Source organism: Rhinoraja longicauda, chromosome 17 (genome assembly GCF_053455715.1).
Source record: "Rhinoraja longicauda isolate Sanriku21f chromosome 17, sRhiLon1.1, whole genome shotgun sequence".
NCBI classification, from domain to species: domain Eukaryota; kingdom Metazoa; phylum Chordata; class Chondrichthyes; order Rajiformes; family Arhynchobatidae; genus Rhinoraja; species Rhinoraja longicauda.
Window position 1 is genome coordinate 11,449,469 of NC_135969.1, and position 18,616 is coordinate 11,468,084.

An 18,616-nucleotide genomic window follows, 5' to 3' on the forward strand; every position below is an offset into this window, starting at 1 on the left:
GGGGCGCGCATGGACGCTCGGGGGCGCGCATGCATGCTGCCGCTGTGGCTTTACGTGCGGGTTCGGCAGGACGGAGTTCAGCACCGCGGAGAGCAGAGCACCGCTAACCTGGCAAGGCAGCACCGTGAGGGCAGGGGCAGGGGCTTGGGTCCAGTGTGCGGGAGGGTCTGCTCGCACCAATGCACCAATTCCCGGCCTGTGCACTGGGGTCGTGCTGGCTGCTGCAGAGAGAGAGGGAGAGAGAGGGGCCCAAAACCTCATCCACCTCCCCTTGCTCTCTCTGCTCCTGTTCAATTTGTGGGCAGGGTAATGCATTATTGTTCACCTGTTTATGTTAAATTCCCCATGTCAGTGGGATTTCTGGATTTCCAAATGTAGCCAGAAATGTGGCACTTTGAGTCACCTCTGCTTGGAGGGCAAGTGTATGGTCACAAGCTACTCAAAGTGCAGGTGGACCTCTTGGAAGGTCACTGGAGATGGAGACCCTGACAGCACAGAGAGGCCCTTAGGATCACCTGAAAACTCGGCAATTAAGCGTAAACTTTTGTGAGTCAGAATTGCTTAGAGTCATTCAGTAACTACCCGCCATGGCTTGATTGCCATTGATGGGGCCATGCAGGTGAGCTTGGATCTGTGCAGCAGTGCTGGTCAATCTCAGCCAGTGTGGTAGAGCAACCTCTTGTATTAGCTTCAGTCTTGCTGTATTTCAAAGAGGGGAGTTATTATTCCCTGCTTATTGTTCCATGTTTCCCTGAAACCCCAGGGTATGTTGTGGCAATGCTGGGTGATTGAGGGTGATAGTGAGACTCCAAAAAACAAATGCACCTCTTGTCACTTGCAGCAAGTGTGAATGTAAGAGCAGCATTTTCAAATTTTCTTGATGTCGTCAGAAGTAATGGCAAAAGATAAAATATGAAAATGTGTTTTCTCGTTATATGAAAGGAGGGTTATCCATTGATTTTTTTTAAAATTCTGGGTGACATGAAAATATTTCAATATTCATGTCTTCAATATCTAAAGATATTGGGAAGAAGGTTTCAACTGATTTTTTCTTGGCTATCACAGGCATTTGGCGACTAGCTATCAAAGTAAGGAGTTTTAAGTTAAGCCTTTTAAATGCATTTGTCACATTACATGCAGAGCGTCGCAGTCTGGTCTTCAGGAACAGCTCATCCAAGGGATGGTAAAACCTTTGTGAACCAGTAACATTACGGTGACAGCTTTGAAGAAGGACATTCATGACGACTGGTAGGTATGTTTTGAAATCATTGCTGACATGGGAATTAATGCTAAATGCACACATTCTCTCACATTGAAGAGTGGGGATAATTGGGATCAGTGGCCGTATAGTTGCAAGGTTTGAAAATAAATTACTTTCTTGTCATAGAAATGAATGCCTGCCGTTCAGAATTCCCAGGATTCTGGGATAATTCCACCAAATTACTTGGTATGTAAAGAGGAAAAAAATAGTCAAGGCAAATGTGGGTCCCTTGAAGACGGAAGCGGGGGAATTTATTATGGGGAACAAGGAAATGGCAGACGAGTTGAACAGGTACTTTGGATCTGTCTTCACTAAGGAAGATACAAACAATCTCCCAGATGTTCTAGTGGCCGGAGATCCTAAGGTGACGAAGGAACTGAAGGAAATCCACATTAGGCAGGAAATGGTGTTGGGTAGACTGATGGGACTGAAGGCAGATAAATCCCCAGGGCCTGATGGTCTGCATCCCCGAGTACTTAAGGAGGTGGCGCTAGAAATTGTGGACGCATTGGAAATCATTTTCCAATGCTCTATAGATTCAGGATCAGTTCCTGTGGATTAGAGGGTAGCTAATGTTGTCCCACTTTTTAAGAAAGGAGGGAGAGAGAAAACGGGAAATTATAGACAAGTTAGTCTGACATCAGTGGTGGGGAAGATGCTGGAGTCAATTATAAAAGACGAAATTGCGGAGCATTTGGATAGTAGTAACAGGATTGTTCCGAGTCAGCATGGATTTACGAAGGGGAAATCATGCTTGACTAATCTTCTGGAATTCTTTGAGGATGTAACTAGGAAAATTGACAGGGGAGAGCCGGTGGATGTGGTGTACCTTGACTTTCAGAAAGCCTTTGACAAGGTTCCACATAGGAGATTAGTGGGCAAAATTAGAGCACATGGTATTGGAGGTAGGGTACTGACATGGATAGAAAATTGGTTGACAGACAGAAAGCAAAGAGTGGGGATAAATGGGTCCCTTTCAGAATGGCAGGCAGTAACTAGTGGGGTACCGCAAGGCTCGGTGCTGGGACCGCAGCTATTTACAATATACATTAATGACTTGGATGAAGGGATTAAAAGTACCATTAGCAAATTTGCAGATGATACAAAGCTGGGTGGTAGTGTGAACTGTGAGGAAGATGCTATGAGGTTGCAGGGTGACTTGGACAGGTTGTGTGAGTGGGCGGATGCATGGCAGATGCAGTTTAATGTGGATAAGTGTGAGGTTATCCACTTTGGTTGTAAGAATAGGAAGGCAGAGTATTATCTGAATGGTGTCAATTTAGGAACAGGGGACGTACAACGAGATCTGGGTGTCCTAGTGCATCAGTCACTGAAAGGAAGCATGCAGGTACAGCAGGCAGTGAAGAAAGCCAATGGAATGTTGGCCTTCATAACAAGAGGAGTTGAGTATAGGAGCAAAGAGGTCCTTCTGCAGTTGTACAGGGCCCTTGTGAGACCGCACCTGGAGTACTGTGTGCAGTTTTGGTCTCCAAATTTGAGGAAGGATATTCTTGCTATTGAGGGCGTGCAGCATAGGTTTACTAGGTTAATTCCCGGAATGGCGGGACTATCATATGTTGAAAGACTGGAGCGACTAGGCTTGTATACACTGGAATTTAGAAGGATGAGAGGACATCTTATTGAAACGTATAAGATTATTAAGGGGTTGGACATGTTAGAGGCAGGAAACATGTTCCCAATGTTGGGGGAGTCCAGAACAAGGGGCCACAGTTTAAGAATAAGGGGTAGGCCATTTAGAACTGAGATGAGGAAAAACTTTTTCAGTCAGAGAGTTGTGAATCTGTGGAATTCTCTGCCTCAGAAGGCAGTGGAGGCCAATTCTCTGAATGCATTCAAGAGAGAGCTAGATAGAGCTCTTAAGCATAGTGGAGTCAGGTGGTATGGGGAGAAGGCAGGAACGGGGTACTGATTGAGAATGATCAGCCATGATCACATTGAATGCCGGTGCTGGCTCGAAGGGCCAAATGGCCTCCTCCTGCACCTATTGTCTATTGTCTATTGTAACAAATATAGTATCATAGTTTTTTTTTAGAAAGAGAAGAAACAAAAACAATAAGAAACCACAGACGAGTTAACCCAACATTAGTTTTCATCGATTTGTTAGACTCCAGCATAATGGACATAGTAATGGTGTTAATAAAACTGTAGATAGACACAAAATGCTGGAGTAACTCAGTGGGACGGTCAGCATCTCTGGAGAGAAGGAATGGGTGATGTTTCGAGTCGAGACCCTTCTTCAGACTGATGTCAGAGGAGAGTGAGATACATAGATAAAGAAGTGTAAGGTGTGGAAACAGGACAAAGGGAATGAAGATCAAGGAAAATGTAGAATAGATCATTGTTAGCTGGGAGAAGGTAACGACAAAGTAAACAGATAAAATGTAATCTGAGACCGTAAGGGTTGTCGGGGAAGGGGGAGGGATGGAGAGAGAGAGGGAAAGCAAGGATAAGCCAGGATTACTTGAAGTTAGAGAAGTCAATGTTCATACCGCTGGGGTATAAGCTTTTCAAGCGATATATGAGGTGCCTCAAACAGTACTTTGATTCAGCAGAGATAATGTGATTTTATCAAGGGGAAGTCGTCAAACACAATGTTTGATAAAGATAACATTTTTTGAGGGCGGAAGCAATGAGTAACCTGCAGATGTAGCCTTTCTGGATTTTCAAAACATGGTTATATTGACAGATAAAAATTGCTACGTAAAATAAAGAATTGTGGGGATAGGCGTAACATATTTGAATGGTGAGAGGGTTGGTTAGTGGACAGATGAAAATGGGAGTAAATGAATATTTTTAAGATTGGCAGGTTGTTGACGGTGTGGGAATGGGGATCAGTACCAGCCCCGGTTTATATTAATGACTCGGGTGAAAATACACTGTAATGTATCCACGTTTGCTGATGTTAGTTAATGAGCTATGAGACAGATGCCAAAACATCTACAAAGGGAGATGGACGGAATAAGTGAATGGGAAAGGAAATAATAAATGTGGAAGACTGGGAAGTTACACATTTTGGCAGGAAGAATGAAAAACTGTTTGTTTTAATGTTAAAGAGCTAGAAATTTAGGACAGAGCGTGCGCTTGTGTACGAGATACAGAAAGTATACATACAGTATGCAGGTAGCTGTGAAAAATGCATTTTGGCCTTTTACTGCAATGGCACAGTACTCAATCAATACAAGAGTAAGGATATCTTGCTAAGATAGTACAGAAATTTGCTGTGGCCACAATTTGGTTTGTGTGTGCAGCTCTGTGCCTGAGGCAACACAGTGTAACTTCAGTTGGTTGGTTCCTAGAATGAAGAACTTCTCCTATGTTTAGTCCGGGTGTCAGGGGTTATGGGGAGAAGGCAGGAGAATGTGGTTGAGAGGGTAAGATTGATCAGCCATGATTGAATGATGGAGTAGACTTGATGGGCTGAATGGCCTAATTCTACTCCTATAACTTATGAAGTTATATCAGAAACAAAGAAAGGTTGGCCTAAATCGAATGGAGTTTCAAAGAACGAGAAGTGATTTTCTTGAACCATAAAATGTTTGAGAGGGCTTGACATAGTGGACATCGCAAGACTAAAACTAGGGTGTGAAGTCCAAAGATAAGTTGGAGGACATTTTGGTCTGAGCTGTAAAGAAACGCCTTTGCAGAGAAGGCCAAGTCAATGGATATTTTTAAGGCAGAGATTGATAGACTCTTAGATTGATTAGTGCGGGTGTCAGGGGTTATGGGGAGAAGGCAGGAGAATGGGGTTGAGAGGGAAAGACAGATCAGCCATGATTGAATGGCTGAGTAGAAGTGATGGGACAAATGGCCTAATTCTGCTCATATCACTTATGAACTTATGAGTGCAAGTCTTTAGAAATCTCTGTCTCCGGGGGCTTTGGAGGCATTGAATATATTTGGAGGGCATTGAATATATTCAAGGCTGAGATCTTCAAACACCAAGAGAATCATTGGATATGAGACAAAGCAGGAAAGTTAACAAGATGCGGGATGAGTCATGATTGTGGGGAAGACCCAGGAGGTCACATACTTCATTGCCACTTCCATCTGTTAAGTTCTCAAGTTTCTATAACATGCCAAGCTAATTTCAGATCTAAATCGGTTGTGAGACATCCAGTTCACTTTCACGCTTCCAAATTTACTCATCATTAGAGAAAAATAAACATTTGTAACCAACACGCCTTTCAATGATCTTGAATTGATCTGAATTCTCCTCTTGCTAAACCTCAAATGAATACTCACACGATCCAATAAATTGGAGCATTCTACTTTAACAGTAAGAACGTCATACTTTGGAAAACTAAAAAGAGCAGCAATAATATTAGCAGAAGCTCATAAACCTTTGTCAAACTCGGTTGCATTTTCTACCAGAAAATATCTTTGTGCTACAGCATATTTCAGTTCAAATCAAGAAGGCTTTGATTTGATCGGGGAACATCAATGTTCAGATTCATCAGTTTTTAAATGGAGTAACTCTTCTTCTGACTTCCGGACACACCCACCATTAATCGAGATGAGGCGGCAAGGTGGCGCAGCGGTAGAGTTGCTGCCTTACAGCGAATGCAGCGCCGGAGACTCAGGTTTGATCCTGACTACGGGCGCCGTCTGTACGGAGTTTGTACGTTCTCCCCGTGACCTGCGTGGGTTTCCTCCGAGGTCTTCGGTTTCCTCCCACACTCCAAAGACGTACAGGTATGTAGGTTAATTGACTGGGTAAATGTTTAAAAAAATTGTCCCTAGTGTGTGTAGGATAGTGTTAATGTGCAGGGATCGCTGGGCGGCACGGACCCGGTGGGCCGAAGGGCCTGTTTCCACGCTGTATCTCTAAATCTAAATCTAAACTTAGGATACAAATTAACTCAGAATCTTTTTGTACCAGCTCCACTATAATGTTCTTTGAACCTAACTTTGCCTTAGCAACTGCTGATTACTGCATCGATGTAGGCCAGCCTGCAGTGTACGAGGCAGCCTTATGTCAAGTGAAATGGAACCAGATGACCTTGCCCCAATGCTACGACCAAATTGAACATTGCTTGAATATTTGTGAATAAAAGACTGAGTCTTACATTGGAAGTTCTTCCAGCTTGGAATGCCATGCCGTTAGCAGTCTTGAAAGCAAAATAAATAATAAGTTTTGAAAAGAAATAGAAAAGTATTTAAAGAAGTTTGGAAGGAGTGGGGGTAATGGGGGGGGGGGGGGGGGGGGGGCAGAGGGTGAAAACAATAGAATTAAATTTAGTCCAGAAATACAGCACAGCTGTGACAGATCAAATGTCCTCAATCTATATTTAAAGAATATTCTAAACTTGGCTTGGGTATGATTTACTCGGGGAGTGTCGGATTGATTTTGGTTGTTGGTTCCAGAGCCTTGCTGGATTATCCGTTTTGCCGGACCAACAGAGGTAACGACCTCAGTGGGGCTGAGATCCCGATGTCGGATGTCATCCAAGGGAACAGATCTGCCGGCTCGGGCCGGTCTGGAGTTCCAGAGCCCCGGCCGCAGGGATCAAATTTGTCCCGCTGGTCGGTGGCGGATGAGGTCGAGATCGGCCAGCTTATCCAGCCTAAGTGCTGCATTTTCGGGGGGACTTCCAGGGGGGGTTTTCAAGTGCGCCCTCGTAATTCTTTCTGGATTAAAGAAGGTGCCAGACTACCAGTTGCCATAAAATCAGTGGTGGACCTGTATGTTGTATAGTTCTGATCACATTACCACAGGAAATATGTGGTTGTGTTAGAGAGGATATAGAAGACATGTATGAAGATGATGCCAGGGCTGTAATTAGTCATATTTTGCTTGGGCAGCTTACACCCCAGCGGTATGAATATTGACTTCTCTAACTTCAAATAACCCTTGCTTTCTTTTTTTTTTAGAGATACAGCGCGGAAACAGGACCTTTGGCCCACCGGGTCCGCGCCGCCCAGTGATCCCCGCACATTAACACTATCCTACACACACTAGGGACAATTTTATTTTTTTTACATTAACAGGCTCATTTTACATTACATTTTTTTTACATTACAGGCTCATCGAGTCTGCTCCACCATCCAATCATGGCTGATCAATTTTTCCCTCTCGACCCCATTCTCCTGCCATCTCCCCCTACCCTTTAACATCCTTACTAATCAAGAATCTATCATTCTCTGCTTTAAAAATACCCAATGACTTAGCCACCGTTGTCTGTGAAAATGAATTCCACAGATTCACCAGCCTTTGGCTAATGAAGTTCCTCCTCATCTCCATTCTCAATGTACATCCTTTTATTCTGAGGCTGTGCCCTCTAGTCCTAGACTCTTCCACAATTGCCCACTTTTGAGGGTGGCATGGAGGCGCAGAGGTAGAGCTGTTGCCTTACAGCGCCAGAGACTAGGTTGTGAGCCTGACTATGGGTGCTGTCAGTACGGAGACTGGACATTCCCCTTGTGACCGCGTGGGTTTTCTCTGGGTGCTCCGGTTTCCTCCCACGCTCCCAAGACTTACAGGTTTGAAGGTTAATTGGCTTCGGTAAAAATTGTAGATTGTCCCTAGTGTGTGTAGGATAGTGCTAGTGTGTGGGGATCGCCTGTTGCTGAGCTGTATCTCTAAACTAAACTACACTACAAGAAACATCCTCTCCACCTCCACTCAATCTAGGCCTTCACCCAGTTTCTTTTTCCCCTGCAGAAGTACTACAATGGGATTTCATATTAGCTCCATGTCCGGAACGGAACTGAAAAGCACCAGATTTCATCCAGGAGCAGGTGAGGAAAGGCAATACCGAACAGCACCCAATTACAACTACAAATGGACTGATCTACACTGTGAAGCAAGCCGAGGGAACTTTGAAAGACTGCAGGCCTTGCTCCGTGTTGCAGGTACAACAAGCCGGCTCTTTCAATTTCATGAGATTTATCAGAGATGATTATAGCACCAGTGGTAGAAACACTGCCCTCTCCCTTTAGAAACTGCCTTGAGTCAATAGTATCGTGCATTTACATTGTGTTGTAATGACTAGAAAGAGCCACATTGCTTTACAAAGAAGAGAAAGAGATCAAGCAATGGGGGATAGACACAAAATGCTGGATTAACTCAGCTGGTTGTCATCTTCCCCTAGCTAACAATGATCTATTCTACATTTTTCTTGAGCTCCATCTCTTTTGATGTCTTGTTTTGACACCTTTGCCTTCCTTATCTCAGTGTCTCCCTCTCCCCTGACTCTCAGTCTGAAGAAGGATCTCGACCCAAAATGTCACCCATTACTTCTATCCAGAGATGCTGCCTGACCCGCTGAGTTGCTCCAGCTTTTTGAGTCTGTCTTCGGTTTAAACCAGCACCTGCAGTTCCTTCCTACACAATCCATCTGAGGTGCCTGGCATTGAGAGCGGAGGTGGATCCAAGATGTGCAAGGGGTATTGAATGCACTTGGATCAAGGGCAGGATAAGATTACAGGGGTTGATCATTGCATGATTATGGAGGAATTAGTAAATGAGGAGAGGGATTGGTATTTACTGTGTGGTCAAAAGAAGTGTGATCCATCAGAGAGGTTCTAAAGCCTCATCTAAAGAACCTCGGCTCAGCACTACAGATAGTGTTGGAGAAGTCTGTTGCCAGATTAGAAGCATGTATTATGTAGCATTGGGGTGAAAGTCAGAGGTGTCTGCAATCTGGGCTTTAAAATCCATATTTTGCAGAACACATTAAGGATCCTAAGTAGATGGCTGGGGAAGGAACTGTGAAACGTTTGGTGGAAATGAAAGAGAGTAACAGTGTTAATTGTAATCCTGCATGATTTATCCACATATTTCAGAGACAGCCTCCAGGGGAGCTTATACAATACAGTGCAGTAGAAATCAGTTCTTTCAACCTTGGAAGGTGAGCCTGGTTGTTTTTGGTGTAGTTCATGCACAGTGAATGGTGTGCTTCACTTTATCCCACTTGCAGAGATTTGCAAGGATTCAAATCAAAGTTTATTAATACAATGGTAGAGCAGCTGCCTCACAGCGCCAAAGACTCGGGTTCGATCCTGACCTCGGGTGCTGTCTGTGTGGAGTTAGCATGTTCTCCCCGTGACCATGTGGGTTTCCTCCGGGTGCTCCAGACTCCATCCACATCGCAAAGACATGCGGGTTTGTAGGTTAATTGGTCTCAGTAAATTGAACCTCGTGTGTGGGGATTGGACGCGTGAATGGGATAACAAAGAACTACTGTGGACGGGTGATTGATGGAATTGACGGCATGAACATGGTGGGCCGAAGGGCCTGTTTCCACGCTGTTTCTCTAAACTAAGCTAAACTAAACTAATAAATATATTGCATGTTTATTTCTCAGTGCTAAGTGACCGTATTATTACAGAACACTGTTACTGGTGTTTTTAACAGCAATAATTCTCTTTATTTATACATTAACAAGAAGCTAATAACAAGATCTATGTGTGTGATTATGTGAAAAAGCTTTGAGGCATAGTAAAGCACTGCCACTGTATGTCTCTTTTTTTTTTCCTAATCAGATGTGCAGCACTTTGGTCAACGTGGGTTGTTTTTAAATGTGCTATACAAATAAAATTGACTTGACTTGACTTGACTTTTGATGTGTCGGGTATTGCACTTTGGTGTTAGTTTTTGATCTCGGCGTGTGGTTTCAGGTGAGGATCAGATCAATAAGAAGGATTACTATGGCAAGAGCCCCCTCTACTGGGCTGCCTACAAAGGCCAGCGAGCTTGTATCGAGTTACTGCTGGAATACGGTGCAGATGCCAACAGCCAGTGTAAACATGGGGCCACGCCACTCCACGCAGTGATCGGGCTATTTCCTGACTGTGCTCTGCTGCTCATGCAGGTTAGTGCTATGACACGTCTTACTCATTCCATTATAACAAGGGATAATTGCCAGTGACAATTTGAATCATAATTTGAAGACTTAGAGCTCTAGGATATCAGAACATAGCCTGAGGCTTATACAACACCCCCCGGGTCCCTAGCGTTTATTATGTAAGTCCTGCCTTGCTTTAGAGTCAGTCATACAGTGTGGAAACAGACCCTTCGGTCCAACTTGCCCAAACCAACCAACAAATCCCATCTGCACGAGTCCCACCTGAAGAGAGACACAAAAATCTGGAGTAACTCAGTGGGTCAGACAGCTTCTCTGGAGAAAAGGAATAGGTGAAATTTCAGGCCGAGACCCTTCTTCATAGTCCCACCTGCCTGCGTTTGGCCCATAATCCCTATAGACCTATCCTATCCATGCACCTGTCTACATGCTTCTTAAACATTGCAACAGTACCTGCGTACATCTTACCAAAAAGCAACATGTCAGATTTATCTGCATTCCACCTGCCATTCCTTAGCTCACTATTTTAGTTGATCAAGATCACATTGTAATCTTGGATAACTTTCCACAATACCACTGATATTAGAGTCATCCACAAACTTACCAACCATGCCATCCATTCACAAAATGCTGGAGTAACTCAGCAGGTCAGGCAGCATCTCAGGAGAGAAGGAATGGGTGACGTTTCGGGTCGAGACCCTTCTTCAGACTGATGTCAGGGGGGCGGGACAAAGGAAGGATATAGGTGGAGACAGGAAGATAGAGGGAGATCTGGGAAGGAGGAGGGGAAGAGAGGGTCAGAAGAACTATCTAAAGTTGGAGAAGTCGATGTTCATACCACTGGGCTGCAAGCTGCCCAGGTGAAATATGAGGTGCTGTTCCTCCAATTTCCGGTGGGCCTCACAATGGCACTGGAGGAGGCCCATGACAGAAAGGGCAGACTGGGAGTGGGAGGGGGAGTTGAAGTGCTCGGCCACCGGGAGACCAGATTTCTCCCAACCATGCCATCCAAGTTACTATAAATAATGCACAATAGTGAACCGAACACCAATCTCTGTTGCACACCACACCAGGGCGGCACGGTAGCGCAGCGGTAGAGTTGCTGCTTTACAGCGAATGCAGCGCCGGAGACTCAGGTTCGATCCTGACTACGGGTGCTGCACTGTAAGGAGTTTGTACGTTCTCCCCGTGACCTGCGTGGGTTTTCTCCGAGATCTTCGGTTTCCTCCCACACTCCAAAGACGTACAGGTATGTAGGTTAATTGGCTGGGTAAATGTAAAAATTGTCCCTAAATTGTGTAGGATAGTGTTAATGTACGGGGATCGCTGGGCGGCACGGACTTGGAGGGCCGAAAAGGCCTGTTTCCGGCTGTATATATATGATATGATATGATGATGCTCCCAGCCTCCAGTCTGAGAGCAACCCTCTGTCTCCTACCTTCAAATCAATTTTTAATCCAATTACCTCGCTCTCCCTGGATCATTCTATCGGATATAATTATGATAAACAGTGGAGTATTCCGATCTACTGCCGGCCTGTTTGAATTTCTTTTAATTCGATTAAACAATATAATCTACTTTAATATTAAAATATTGCAGTCAAAATCAATTTATTACATCTGTCTTGATACAATAGGGTAATTTTAAACCACATGCCAGACACAAATGGGTGGTGCTAAAGCTTAAAATTGCCTTGGCTCCATTCACTGCCCCCATTCATGAAGCCTTTGCTGTAGAAGACTTTGCTCCCTCCCCGACTAAAGGAAGAGCTTAGTTAATAAATGCAAATTGGAGCCCAATTATGTCCAGACCCTAATTTTATTTCTATCGTTTAGATTTTGAGATTTAGAGATACAGCGCAGAAACAGGCCCTTCGGCCCACCGGGCCCGTGCCCCCACACACTAACACTATCCTACACCCACTAGGGACAATTTTTACATTTGCCCAGCCAATTAACCTACATACCTGTTGACTGAATATGGTTCCCATGGTGGCCACCCAATTCCTTCAAATCTCGTTCATGGGAAAGGATTGTTCACCTTTACTGATCCTAGAGATTCCACCAGGAACATATTTATAACCCTTTCAGGAAACATCAGCCAGAACGGATGGAGGGGAACCATAGAGGCATAGAGTTGTATTGCACCGAAACAGGCCGTTCAGCCCACTGACCAAGATGCTCCATCTACGCTAGTCCCACCTGCCCACCTTTAGCCCACATCCCTCTAAACCTTTTCTATCCACGTACCTATCCAAGTGTCCTGTAAATGCTGCTGCAGTACCTGCCTCGAATACCTCCTCTGGCAGCTTGTTCCATGTACCTCCCACCCTGTGGGGGTAAACATTTGCATTTGTTGACAAGATACCAAGTGTAAAATCATTTTGCAAGGTCAGGTCTCGCAGTGTTGGAATTAATAAATCAGCATGGATCGAGGAAAAAAGACACAGTGCTGGAGTAAACTCAGCAGGTCAGGCAGCATTTCTGGAGAACATTAATAGGTGACGTTTTGGGTCGAGACTCCTCTTCAGACTGTTGGAGGTGGGGGTGGGGGGGGTGGGGAGGGTGGAGGAAGCTGGAAGAGTAGAGGGTCAGGACAAAGCCTGGCAATAATAAATGGATACAGGCGAGGAGGGATTTTTTAGATTTAGATTTAGAGATACAGCGCGGAGACAGGCCCTTCTGCCCACCGAGTCCGCGCCGCCCAGCGATCCCCGCACATTAACACTATCCTACACACACTAGGGATAATTCTTACATTTACCCAGTCAATTAACCTACATACCTGTACGTCTTTGGAGTGTGGGAGGAAACCGAAGATCTCGGAGAAAACCCACGCAGGTCACGGGGAGAACGTACAAACTCCGTACAGACGGCGCCCGTAGTCAGGATCGAACCTGAGTCTCCGGTGCTGCATTCGCTGTAAGGCAGCAACTCTACCGCTGCGCCACCGTGTCGCCCACCGATTTCGATCGATAGCTGGTTGAACACAGGTCAGAGATGAATAGACATCATGTTACATGCCCAAGGTTTTGTTTGAAGATGATGCACGATTCTCGGACAATCAAAGCGCAAAGTGAAATATTTTGCAAAAAAAAAATTAATTGTGGATGAAATATCCTTCCTTTTCTCTGAAACCCCATTCATCTTCCATCGTGTAGTTCTGTTCCAGAGAAAATAAGTTGCAGTTACGGTTTAGAGCCAAGCTTTGCCTTTATCATTTCCATTTCAGAATGGAGCAGATGTAGACCTTCCTGACAACTGGGGCGTGACCCCTATGTACCTGGCTGCCTGCAGTGGACAACTTGACTGTTTGCGACTGCTGGTCCTCTCCGGAGCAAAGATCACGTACAGGAACAAGGTACAGAAGGACATAGACACACTGGAGTACAAACTGCTCCATGGTTATGTGTAGGAAGGAACGGCAGATGCTGGTTTATACTGAAGATAGACACAAAGTGCCGGAGTAACTCAGTGGGTCAGGCAGCATCTCTGGAGAAAAAGGATGGGTGACATTTTGGATTGGAAATGGGCTTCAGTTGGTTCTCAAGATGTGCTAGTTGGTAGGTTAATGACTACTGTAAATTGCTACCACTGTAGGTAAATGGCAGGAGAATAGGAGGATGGGTTGATTGGAGTGTGAGAGAAATAAATGGGATTAGTGTGGTGGGGGGGGGGCTTGATAGTTGGCGTGGACATGGAGGGGCTTGTTTCTGTTCTATATGACTAGAATTCGCTGCTCAATACAGTTCTATTTAAAAGGTTAGTTTGTCGTTTCAAGGTGGTCTTGCCGCTATTATTTAGCGACCTGTTCAAACATTAGGATGGAAAAAAAAATGGAACATTTTGTTATCAGAATATCAGAGGTGGGACTCAAACCAAATGGGGTGCCTCTGATTAAGATGAGAGCTGTATGTATGGGGAGAAAGAGTTGTATCTTCAATGAGAGGATAATATTTTGTGTTGGTGTCGCGGAAGTAAATGGAGCCGGTCTTTCTTTTAATGAGAATATATATTTTTTGTTTTGATCAAACATCATCTATTTTAACTTAGTTCAAGATTCAAGATTCAAGATAGCTTTATTTGTCATCCAAATTGGACGAAATTCAGTCACCCACAGTCCAACAACAAAAGCATTAAAATAGGCATTAAAATTACACAACCCCAAAAACACACAAAAAAAAGAAACATCCATCAAAGAAACATCCATCACAGTGAGTCTCCACCAGTCCTCTCCTCACTGTGATGGAAGGCCAGCAAAGAAAAATCCCGCGGCCTATTTTAGGCCACGCCGGACGGTGAAATGTCCGCGACCCAAGCCCCGCGATCCAGGGCGGGCGAACACGCTGCCGCTGCCGGAGCTCCCGATGTCGGCATCCACGCGGCCCGAGCCTAAGGCGAGTCGTAGCCGCTCCCGCAGCCTCCGAGAACGGCCGGCTCCGCTGATGGTTAGTCCGGTCTGCGGACTCTGCGAACCGGAGCCCTGGAGGCCGCCAGCTCCAGGAGTTGGGCCGATGGTAGGCCGCAGCAGGAACGGAGACACGGCCCAGAAAACAAAGGTCGGGTCTCCGTTCGGAAGGGACACATATTTACAATTTTACAGTTCCCCCCCTCCCCCCCACATACACACACAGTACACAAACACAAAAACACGGCATCACAACTACAATTAAGACAAAAAAACAACAAAAACACAAAGACAAATGGACCGCAGGTAAGCCGCAGCTGCTTTGGCAGCGCCGCCATTTAGGTCAGTTTAATTCAGGGATACAGCGTGGAAGCAGGCCCTTCGGCCCACTGACTTCGCGCCAACTAATGAGCACCCAGTCACTAGTTCCATGTTATCCTATTATCACATCCGACGCAGTAGGGGCAATTTGCAGAAGCCAATTAACCTACAAACCTGCGCGTCTTTGGAGGGTGGGAGGAAATCGGAGCATCCCGGAGAAAACCCACGTGGTCACAGGGAGAACTTACAAACTCCATACAGACAGCACCCGAATGCAGGATCGAACCCGGGCCTCTGACACTAAGGCAGCAACTCTACCGCTGCACCACTGTGCCCCCCTTAACTCTTGAATGTTTAAAATTGATAATAAATTACACTGTTTATTTTAGATTGAAGACCCCCCCCCCCACCTCAGTGCAGAGTTTAATTTTTACATCGCGAAATGGATGATACTGAGGATCACATGTAGAAGGAAGAGATTAGTTTAATTTGGCATCATGTTTGGCACAGACACTGAACGGGCCAAAGGTCCTGTTCCCGTGCTATACAGTTGTCTGTTCGTAACTTTGAGCTGTTGTGATGCCTGTTGAAGCTTTGAAGTGTGTTATTATTATTATTTCAGAACACTGGAGAGGCCCCCAAGCAGTTGGCTTCCAAGACCAACTTCCTGTCCTGGATCGATGGATATCAGAGGAACCCACCATCATTGAAGCAAACCTGCAGGCTGAAAATCCGAGAGTTTGTTGGCTATCGGCGACTACAGACCATCAGGACATTTCACATCCCCCAGTCTCTGAAAAATTACCTTATGTTCAAGAACCTTACATTGGACGATTGTGCTTCAGTAGTTGGCTTGGTGTAACCATGTAAGCACCCCATTCCAACCACCAGTTACTTTTCCATTACCTGACCATTAGGACACCCTGACATTTGAAAGTGCCTGGACACTTGCCCTTGCACCTCAGCTTTGTGAGATTCCATGTTCAAGCATGACTGAGAATGCCCTGACTCATTCACCTGATGTTTTGTGTATTGTTCGTTTAAAAAATTCGCTGATTTCAGAGGACGCCAAGCACAATTAGGGGCTCCTTGGGATGCGGAGTTTGGGAATTCTGCGATGGAAGTAAACACTGGAACTCAAAATGAAGCAAAGAGTTTCAGCAACTGGATGTGAGACGTAGCACATTGCGTTCCTTCCTGTTGGTATAGATGCCTCTTTGCTTGCAACAGATAACGTCACCACTCCCTGTTCACCGCACCGCATCCCGTTCACCGCAAGAGATGTCACTAGTTTCCACATGAATCTGCTTCTGCTATTATCTTTATTACGGACCTCTTTGGAACCGATTTTGGTTATAACAGGTGGAGTGCCCCATAGTAATCAGACAGCACTGTCTCTCATAACACATGCTGCTAGTTACACTGCAGAAGGTCAATGAAGTCGACAAGCAATTGCTTCGATCGACACTTGTGCAATGATACTCTATTAAACGATGCAACAAACAGCCTTTATAGTATTTGTAGGAAGGAACTGCAGATGCTGGTTTAAAGCGAAGATAGACACAGGGTAATCCCGAGGCGCAATATGGCGCTGGTCAGGCCGCATTTGGAATATTGTGAGCAATTTTGGGCACCCTGTCTGAGGAAGGATGTGCTGGCCCTGGAGAGGGTCCAGATGAGGTATACTAGAATGATCCCAGAAATGAGCGGGTTAACCTATGATGAGTGTTTGAAGGCACTGGGCCTGTACTCGCTTCGGAGAATGAGGGGGGACTTCATTGAAATGTACCGAATAGTGAAAGGCTTGGGTAAAGTGGATGTGGAGAGGATGTTTCCACTAGGACTAGAGGTCATAGCCTCAGAATTAAAGGACGTTCCTTTGGGAAGGAGATAAAAAGGAATTTATTTAGTCAGAGGGTGGTGAATCTATGGAATTCTTTGCCACAAAAGGCTGTGGAGGCCAAGTCAATGGATATTTTGAAAGCAGAGATAGATTTTTGATTAGTACGGGTGTCAGGGGTTACGGGGAGAAGGCAGGAGAATGGGGTTCGGAGGAAGAGATAGATCAGCCATGATTGAATGGCGGAGTAGACTTGATGGGCCGAATGGCCTAATTCTGCTCCTACTACTTACGACCTTATGACACAAAAAGCTGGAATAACTCAGCAGGTCAGGCAGCATCTCTGGAGAAAAGGAATAGGCAATATTTCGGCTTGAGACTAAAAAGTTACTCCACCTTTTTGTGTCTATCTTCGGCCTTTGGTATTTATTAGCTTGCAGGAGCAAAAAAAACCCCCCACATTTTTAGCTGTTTAAAAGAGCTTTGCGTTTTGAAAACATTTAGTTGTGTCACTGCGTGACTGCTCGGTGGTTTGAGTGAATCCCTTACTCGGTTAAAGTGAACAATCAGCAACAACAGACACCATTCCCCTCTATAGTTCACAAGGGTTGTCTGCTGTATGTTTAATTTAATATTTTATCTTTACTTGCAGCTGGATTATATAAGAAAATTATTTATTCCACGTCTTAAAGCAGATGCTCTTTTTAATCCTGCATTAATAATGAATATTGATGACAATACAGATAGATAGAGTGATTGAATATAACACTAAGAGGGAATCAAACTGATGTCAGTGAAGGTCTACATTTTACTTTGATATATTACCTTTTAGATTTACTTCCTTCTTAAGGCTTCCTTCTTAAACCTTATTTTGCATATTATTGAGTACCATTAGTTGTGATGGGCAATAAATATACTGCTTGATAATGCTCATTAAAAACACCCCTTTTCATTATGCTGTTGCTATTTAAGCTTTGCTCAAACTCAGCTACAACCTTGCCCTGAATGACTTTTTAGTTTAGTCAGGGGTTTGAGAATATTAGATCATTTTGCTGGAGGGTTGGACACATTCCATCCCTTCCCCTGGCAGATTTAATGCTGCTTCCCCCCCTCCTGCTTTCAGCACAGTGAGAGAGAAATCCATCTTTGGTCAGTGGCACTTAATATGTGCAAGAGCTTTATCCCTTCACTGTACTCTGCCCTTTCCACTGTATGGCACGATGGCGCAGCGGTAGAGTTGCTGCCTGACAGCGCCAGATACCCGGTTTACAGTTTTAGTTTGTTGTCACGTGTACCGAGGTACAGTGAAAAGCTCGATCGTGGGTTCGATCCTGACTATGGTTGCTGTTTGCTGTGGGAGCTTGTACGTTCTCCCCGTGACTGCCTGGGTTTTCCCCGGGTTCTCTGGTTTCCTCCCACTCTAAAGAAGTATATGTTTGTAGGTTAATTTTGCTTTGGTAGAAATAGTAAATTGTCCTTAGTGTGTTGGATGGTGCTAGTGCACGGGGATTGCTGGTCAGCATGGACTCAGTGGGCCGAAGGGCCTGTTTCTGGGCTGTATCTCTAAACTGAACATGTCAAAGATGAGTAATTACAGCGGCCAATCCTCTTGCGTGTTCACCAGCAGCCACTGTGAAGATTTCACTACCAATATATTTATGAAAATACTGTGAAATAATTTAACTAAAATTAATAGAACTGAACAGGATGTTAAAAGTTAGAAGGATGTTTTGATGATAGGTGCTGTGGGAACAGGTGCTGTGTAGCAGCGATGCCAGCTAAGAATTGCCATGTTTTAAAATCTAAACGACTCACAAATCTTATTCCACCTTTCCTGGAGGTGCTGACAGATACCAGCAGACGGAGTACTGTAACAATTACAGAGAAATGTGGGCAGGTTCTGTGCACTGTGTAGCCAGAAGGTGGTGAATCCGTGGAATTCGTTGCCACAGGCAGCAGTGG

General features: G+C 44.9%; 1 protein-coding gene across 6 annotated transcripts; it reads left to right on the top strand.

The window, feature by feature from the left end:
- The first annotated feature begins 7 nt into the window (after positions 1-7).
- Positions 8-17,592, top strand: LOC144601607 (ankyrin repeat and SOCS box protein 5-like). Of its 6 annotated transcripts, none has more exons than XM_078413819.1 (6): positions 8-124; positions 1,141-1,252; positions 7,944-8,134; positions 9,902-10,095; positions 13,318-13,446; positions 15,437-17,592. In XM_078413819.1, exons 2-6 carry the CDS (start codon positions 1,239-1,241, stop codon positions 15,674-15,676), a joined length of 768 nt encoding a protein of 255 aa, XP_078269945.1. In that variant the 5' UTR covers positions 8-124; positions 1,141-1,238; the 3' UTR covers positions 15,677-17,592. The 6 variants fall into 6 exon arrangements, with proteins under 6 accessions (XP_078269945.1, XP_078269948.1, XP_078269944.1 ...); XM_078413822.1 differs by having other exon boundaries at positions 1,141-1,248; XM_078413818.1 differs by having other exon boundaries at positions 9-111.
- Positions 17,593-18,616: the final 1,024 nt, after the last annotated feature.